This window comes from Exserohilum turcica, assembly GCF_000359705.1.
Source record: "Exserohilum turcica Et28A unplaced genomic scaffold SETTUscaffold_13, whole genome shotgun sequence".
Lineage (NCBI taxonomy): Eukaryota > Fungi > Ascomycota > Dothideomycetes > Pleosporales > Pleosporaceae > Exserohilum > Exserohilum turcicum.
In genome coordinates, this window is record NW_007359948.1 from 165,942 (window position 1) to 173,263 (window position 7,322).

At 52.3% G+C, this 7,322-nt stretch overlaps 4 protein-coding genes across 4 annotated transcripts; 2 read left to right on the forward strand and 2 right to left on the reverse strand.

Moving 5' to 3' along the window:
- Positions 1 to 518: 518 nt before the first annotated feature.
- On the reverse strand, positions 519 to 2,389 carry SETTUDRAFT_175889 (uncharacterized protein). The gene is made up of 2 exons (XM_008024785.1): positions 2,271 to 2,389; positions 519 to 2,211 (listed from the first exon to the last, which is right to left on the reverse strand). The coding sequence occupies exons 1-2, from the start codon at positions 2,327 to 2,329 to the stop codon at positions 771 to 773; spliced, it is 1,500 nt and encodes a 499-aa protein (XP_008022976.1). The 5' UTR covers positions 2,330 to 2,389; the 3' UTR covers positions 519 to 770.
- Positions 2,390 to 2,605: 216 nt separating this feature from the next.
- Positions 2,606 to 2,890, forward strand: SETTUDRAFT_105778 (uncharacterized protein; the record flags this gene model as incomplete). Its single annotated transcript, XM_008024786.1, has 1 exon — positions 2,606 to 2,890. One exon carries the CDS (start codon positions 2,606 to 2,608, stop codon positions 2,888 to 2,890), a length of 285 nt encoding a protein of 94 aa, XP_008022977.1.
- Positions 2,891 to 3,114: 224 nt separating this feature from the next.
- Positions 3,115 to 4,283, forward strand: SETTUDRAFT_105520 (uncharacterized protein; the record flags this gene model as incomplete). Its single annotated transcript, XM_008024787.1, has 3 exons — positions 3,115 to 3,240; positions 3,294 to 4,139; positions 4,188 to 4,283. The coding sequence occupies 3 exons, from the start codon at positions 3,115 to 3,117 to the stop codon at positions 4,281 to 4,283; spliced, it is 1,068 nt and encodes a 355-aa protein (XP_008022978.1).
- A 1,084-nt stretch (positions 4,284 to 5,367) lies between these two features.
- On the reverse strand, positions 5,368 to 6,521 carry SETTUDRAFT_37643 (uncharacterized protein; the record flags this gene model as incomplete). The annotated part of the gene is made up of 3 exons (XM_008024711.1): positions 5,368 to 5,768; positions 5,893 to 6,366; positions 6,419 to 6,521. 3 exons carry the CDS (start codon positions 6,519 to 6,521, stop codon positions 5,368 to 5,370), a joined length of 978 nt encoding a protein of 325 aa, XP_008022902.1.
- Between the last annotated feature and the right edge of the window lie 801 nt (positions 6,522 to 7,322).

Consider the following 7,322-nt stretch of genomic DNA (forward strand, 5'->3'; position numbering starts at 1 on the left):
CCTCCTCTTCTAGCTTAGTGAGCTTCTTTGAGTTAGGCTGGCAATCGCGTCGAGCAGGTATACCAGCGCGTCGGCGGCGGATTGTTCGTTCAGACACGTTGTAGACAGCAGCAGCGCGACGATTACTTTGTGTTTAATAGAGATTAATAGAAGAAATAGCAAGCTGAATATCTGCTTTATTTAAAGCTAATTGAGTAGCGCTACGTTGAGCTATTGTTCGTTGAGATAGGAGAGGTGCGCAGGTTTGGTGGGGTGCGGCGCTCGCTTACCTGCGGCGCTCGCTTGCCACATACGTTATATAGTTATATGTATATGTTAGGAGAATTATGACCATGTCTGAGAATCTGAGAAGCAGAAAAAAAACAGCGTAGAGTGTATGCGTGTATGCAAGGCATTAGAAGGTAGTGTGGATAATGAATGGAGTGTATGAGTGGTGTATATGTACGTATGTATGTATTTACTTGGTTGTAGACAGCATACAAGTGGTGGAATAAATGCTCCACGTGCGATGTCCATTTCCTCCAACTAGATTGCGTCTCATGTTTGAATGATGTCTATGTGTCTATGCATGGGTGCTTCGTCTAGAAGGGTCCCCAATCTGCGTACATGGCTTTTTTTTCTCTCTCTCCTTGATCAATCACAAATCGCATATTACGCCGCATCGCCGCATCACCTACTGTTACAGGGCACATCTAGTCGTGTCGTCGTTGCCATATTCCCAAGTTTTGCTTCGAACTATTTTCTCATCATCATCATCGTCGTCGTCATCATCATCGGGGTAAAGCGCCCGGCATGCCTGCAGCAATACCTGTCGTGGTCCTACTCTGCATTTTTGGTCTACTGGGAGCAGGCTGCCTTCCTCTTTGCTCGCCCCGCCAGCGCATGCCGTCTGTACGGTGGTCTCTGCTTCGGTTGCGGTCCTCGGCAGAAGCGCCCGGTTTGCGGACACCAGCCCGGATTTCTGCTTCGCGCATCTTCTGGCCCTCTGCTTCGATGCGTTCTTCTAGCGTTGCAGTTTCCGCAATCGGACTTGGGATGTACGCTGTAGATCCTGGGGCTGTCCCGTTGCCGTCCATGACGGCGATTTCGTCGTCGTCGTCGCCGTCATCTTGAAGCGCTACGTCTGTGTCTTGCGTCGTGGTTCCGCCTCTGGTGTTGTGTTTGCGTGGCCAGAGCGACGGGAGGACAATTTGCTGGAAACGGGGTTCGACGGCGCGCTCGTCGAACCACGCATGCACGCGCGACTCGATGAGCTGTGCAATCTTGGGTACGTCTTGTAAACGGGATCTCGAACCGACAAGAGAGCCGATGGAAAGATCGAGCCGGTAATCGTCGAGAAAGGTAAAGGCAAGCGTTGTGGGGCGGTGGGGAGGAGCGCCAGAAGAGGACGAAGGGCGGCTTGGAGAAGAGCCTCGATGTGCTTCTGTCTTGGACGATGTTGCAGGTGTGGGCGTGGACGGAGGTGATGATGAGGGTATAAAGGACACGGCCAGTGTTCCTGAGAAGCGCAGGATACTGACGGCAAGCGCCACTGGTAGGACGGCCGACTTTGGCTTGGGCCAGTTCAGGTTCAGCGTCGTCTCTATGCCAATGGTGATGACATCGCTCAGATCCACATCCATCCGAGCTTGAAGTCTCTCTTTCTCATTCGCCGTGCTGCTTGGCCCGTACCAGAAGGCGTCCTCGGCAGGCATGACTCTGCAGTTGCTGAATATGGGAAATTCATCGCCCAACGCGATCTCGGTTACTCTGATGTCGCCAATCCAGTCAGGCTTGCTGCCGGCATTCAAGACCTCGGTCAACGACGTCAGAATCGCGTCGTCCTGCCGCGCATCGGCTCTCAGCTGGGCAATCGTCTGGGCAATGAGCACGTTGAACCAGTCGAGGCTCTCTGGCTGGTGGCCCTTGACATTGTAGTACGTCTTGGCCAGTATCGTGGCTATGCTCGGCCCGCCCAGGCTCTCTTCGCCCTTTCGTATTATGCTCCGCGACGGCTTGTGCCGGAGGGACAGGGACGTCGAGTTTGCGCCCGCCCGCAGCTGTTTGTACGACTGCTGGTGAGCTAGTGTGCGGGCGCGGCGCAGCGAGTTGAGGTGCAGTGCGCGGTCGTCGGCCGAAGGCGGCTCTCCAAAGATGAAGAACTTGATAAAGAAGAAGATCAGCAGTGCAATGGACAGCTGGCCGAGCAGGAAGCCCTGGGTGAAGGAGAGGCTGCAACATGTTAGCGGGGGGGGGTTCGGACAGGCACCGACCAAGGGCAATCAATGTACGATGAGGAGCCGCCCTGGGCAACGGGCAGCGGCGGCGGTGTGGGGGCATCGTGGGCCATGGTCGCGGCTGTTGTTCGCACTATGCGCTGCGCCGCTCCATGCTGCACGTGCTTGGTTGCTGTTCTTTCTCCGCGCAAGAGTGGCCAGACGTAATCAATCGTGAGTGTGCATGGGGAGGATGCGCACAGGCAACGGCGGTGCTGAGCAGCTATCGATAAGCGTGCCTTTTGGTGTCCACTTGCTCGACCGCGCCCCCCATTGCGATAACCACTCGGTATCTCTCGCGACCTTCGACTGCCCCTCCCCCCCTCCTGGACACGCCCGTCTTGCCGAGGATGCCCTTTCTCTCCAAGGTCATCACCTTCCGCACGCCCACGAACCGCGATGCTGCCATCAAGGCGGCCAGAGTGATTCGGTCCATCAAGAGCCGATACCGAACCCAGGCCTTCCTGTTTCTGGCCTACCACTTCTTCCTCACGTCGCCCATGCACCTGGACATCTTCATCATGTTCTTCATCCTCGTCAGCAACTTCATGAACCGTCAGCAGGCGTTTCCGAGCCAGCTGGCCGTCGACGGGCTCCGCTTCCTGATGGACGAGAGGCGCTTCATTATGCCTTGAGCGCGCGACGCAGCCGTTGGGGCCACGGCGAGAGGGCGTCGCGTGCAGCACACGGGCGAGTTGATCGACGACGTATCTTGCACGCGTCTGCAGCCAGGCCTGTTTCTCCTTCACTGGACGCACACGGAGTTAGCGGCACTTGCATGTCCGATTGGCCGAACAAGCTCCCCACCTTTGGACACAGCTCGGGTCGCAGCTCATTGCCGGCATTCTCCAACGTCCCGATGGACTTCGATACGCCCAGCCAGAGCCTCTCGCCGGGCGCCGTCATTCACAACCCGACCCTCGCTCTGCCCGCCACGTGCGACCCGCCCTCGGAAAGCAACCCGCCCAAACGCGCAGTATGGATTGTATGCTGCCCCTCGGCCTGTGCATCCGCCTCGTCACTTATGCTTCTCTCTAGGTCTTTGGCGCGACCGGCCACATAGGCCGGTCTCTGGTTCGAGCGATACTGGCGCACGGCGACCGATGCACTGCAGTCGGGTGGACACACGAGAACACAATGGACCAGATGGACAAGTGGAAGAGTGTCAGTTGTCTAGGCCTGCTCTGCGATGTGCGCGTACGCGATACCGTGGATTGGGTCATCAAGAAGAGCATTGAACACTGGGGACAAGTGGACATCATAACCAACAGCACCGGATACGGCGTCATAGCAGCATGCGAAGACCAGGACGACTACGACCTGCGCAACCAATTCACAACAAACTTCCTCGGTACTCTGCATATCATCCAATTGTCACTTCCTCACTTTCGCGCTCAAAACTCGGGGCGCTACCTCATATTCTCCTCGACTGCCGGATCGCTGGGCGTGCCCGGACTGGGCCCGTACTGCGCAACCAAGTATGCCGTTGAGGGTTTGATAGAGTCCATGTTGTACGAAGTCGATATTTTCAACATCAAAGCCACACTGGTCGAACCCGGCCATGTCCGACTGGACGAACCTGACGACAACATGTTGCTTCCCATGTATACCTCGGCTCCCGGAACAGGACCTCCCAAGCCGAAGCGCTACGGCCACTTTTCTGTAAAACCAAATCCAAGCGAGCCGTATGCTACATTGACCAGTCCGGCCCAGCACGCACGGCGAATGGTACAGTGGTTGAACGACAGGCAGCCCGTTAGTGCGGTGAAAAGTGCTGAACTGTTATGGCAACTAGGCCATTGCAGCTATCCTCCGCTACGTCTTATCTTGGGTAGTTATGCCGTCGAGAGCATCCGGGACCGTATGAAGAGTATCACGGAAGAGGTATTAGAATGCGCCCCCCCCTCCCATACACTTGCTGACATACTCCAGATTGAGGACTGGAAGCATCTTTCCTTTCCCGTCGCTGTGCCTCCAGAGGATGAAGAAAAAAAGGACGAGATTAAGGAGGAGCAAGATCAGGATTGAGGAAGCGGCGTGTTGGGCATTGGCGCATTGCTTCTTTATTACCCCCTGCCGTGTGCTTGTGCGACGGGGCTGTAGAGGAAAAAAATATGTTCTATACATGCAAGTAGTACACGCCTCTTCCGTGCGCACAGATCCCCTCTATCATTGAGCCTTCTTTTCCCGGCTCACATTGCCGTCTCCAATAATTAACATCGTGTCGAGAAAAAAATAATTAAAGTGCAGTCTGTGAGCTGAACAAGCTCATGACTGAACTTCCGGGCGTCTCAATCTCTTCAATCACACTAGGTGTAGGAATTTGTCGCTGTAGACCCTTCTTAGGTTCATTCCACAAAAGAGAAACATGCGGTGTATACAAAAAGATGGGACCCTGGTGCAAAAAAAGGGCAAAAAAGAAATATATATGATGTGCATCGGCCGGGAATCTAGAATGTTGTTAGAACGGTTGGGATCGAATCCAGATTGCGAGTTGACTTACCGAACCCGGGGCTAGCCGAATTATCTCAAGAGATGGCAACGGCTAATTTTACCACTAAACCACCGATGCTGATTTAGGCTCCGTTGGAGCTGCTGTCGTGATGTGATAATGGGGTGGTTTTGCAAATATCACTCCAGGAAAACCGAGGGAAGCTCTTCGGAATCCACTCGGGAACGGGCAACCTCCAATGAAAAGGGGCCCCCACTTCGGCAAAAGCCTATTTCCAACAGATGCTGCCAATCATGTTTCCGAAGAAACTCTGGTAGGCACACGCCCAAGAATAAGCTGTAGACCTGTGTCCGAAGAAACACTGCTGTCTCCACGGGCTAGTGAGCATGAGCAATGCGGGCGCAAACCATGTGCAGTCCGAGTAGCACCAGAAAATCCAATGCCAAGTTGAACGCGGTGTTTCCACGCAACAACCCACTGCAATCGCAAACTAGGATTTCTCCTCATCCACAATTAGCAACACTAATGCTAAACCGAGTTTGTGTAATAACCGCCCCGAAGGTGTTTCTGCAGTCTTGTTTGAGCTGGAATGCCCGCAGCAGCGTGACGTGACAATCTACACCGATCAGCAAATGAAGAGAGAGCTCAACTGGCTATGGATCATGTTTGGTTTAACCAGGGGTGAGTGATTGGGAAGGAAGGCAGAAATACCATGTATGTAGCCGCAACATTTGTGTGACAGCGTGTGGGAAGAAGGACCTCTACGATATGGTTGAGAATGTAGTAGGGGTGCGCAACGTCAATGGCGGTAGACATGATGACGAAAAAAACGCGTTGTAAGTAACAGTGACGAGTAGTACGAGAGCGAATCAAACTTGGTCTCGCTAGACGACTTATGCCGACCTGGGTACCCTCAAAAGACTGCACGCATAGGCTGCTAGACAATGGCTTGTATAAAACTACAGACAGAATCTGGCGAGTGCTTCTCAATATTTGCCACTCAACATCAGCCAATTGCAGGAACACAGCATGTTCGACATTAGCTGCATCCTCAGCATGGCCTGTAGATCTGGTAAGAGCCTATTCCCACCGGAACCTCTTTGCATATCTCCGACACCTTGACCCATCGAAGTCCGATTGTGTGTTGTCCTAACACAAGTGTTAGCCTTCAGAATCTGCACTCACGTACCAACATGCAAATTGCGTTACCTTTTGGAAGAGTGAAATAACCATGGCTACCACCGAAATCCTCCATGCACTGTTCTGGTCTGCCACAATTGGTATTGTCAAGCTCGCCTGTTCCATACGTCTCTCCGATGAGTTCGTCATCAATGTATACCTCGAAGTGCTGACACCTCCCATTGGAATCAGCCACGGCCAAGAAACTGTCCTCCATCAAATTAACAATATTGGAAAACATTTCTGACGGTTCTGGAGATCCTCTTTCATGGGGCAACCGAATTTCTGTCCAGGGCGTAATGACTTCTGTAGTGCATGGCTTTTCCACAAGTTGGCGTGCCGGTTCCAAAGTCGGAGGGGGGACGACAATGTCCGAGGGAGAAGGACGAGACTGGTTGAACGTCGCCCCATCACGGCAAGTGCACGAGCAAAGCTCATCAACTGGAACTGGATCGCTGCACGTAAGAGAGGGGGCATAGCCTACAAGTATGCGTCAGTGGTGGAACCCAATTGCATGGCCATGGACACTTACCACTCTGACATGTCATCATCGAGCCAGGAAACATGTCTACTGGTGATTGTGCATGAACAAAGACGCAGAGTAGCGCATTCGCAAGAGCTAAGGTAGTACGCATTTTGGTGGCACTGTATTTAGAACGATTGAAAAGAATTATATGGCGGATGGAGTTTTGCATCTCAGGTGAGCCTTTGCCATATATACCCTACATCGCCTTTCGGGCCCCCTCTGCTCCGGTGATTTCTTCTGAAAAAAGTATAGAGCTAGCAATCCCCGCAATCTGGTCGTCGCTTAACGACGTTCAAAAGAATGTGCTAACTCAAGTTGATGTGATCAGACCCTGACTTGGTTACATGGTCTACTCGAGTCAAGGCACACGCCAGAATTATCCACTTAAGACGTAGCCCATACCCAACATAATTGCGCTGTGTCTCTTCATTTCAACTATTCAACTTTCTCGCCGACATTTTCCTACCCAGAGATCTTCAAAACCTGTTCATTAAACACGACACCATCCTACGAGCAAATGCGCAGGTTAGTTTGGGACGATATTTGAAAAGTAATCGCCTGCGTCCCGTATTATTATTATTATTATTATTCCATTAGAGTCTATCTGCAGTCAGTGACTATGTAAGACTTTGGCCAGAGGCCGTTCTAGGTACAATTTGTTTAAAGTGAGAGTGTTCTCTGTATAGTACTGCTATTGTGCTGCGGTTTAGTCGCTTCTAGCTGCGCTTAAAGCGGACTCCAGTTGCTAAAGAGCAGTTTAGAAACAGGAAGAGATGTTAGACAGCAGGGCTGTCTTCCAGCGAGCTCTTTTAGGGCTAAGGAAGTAACTTAAGAAAGTTTGTTAGTTATTATTGGTTTAGGTAGTGTCTCTCTGTTCTCGCTTATTTTTAGTTATCTTGTTCTTGGCCTA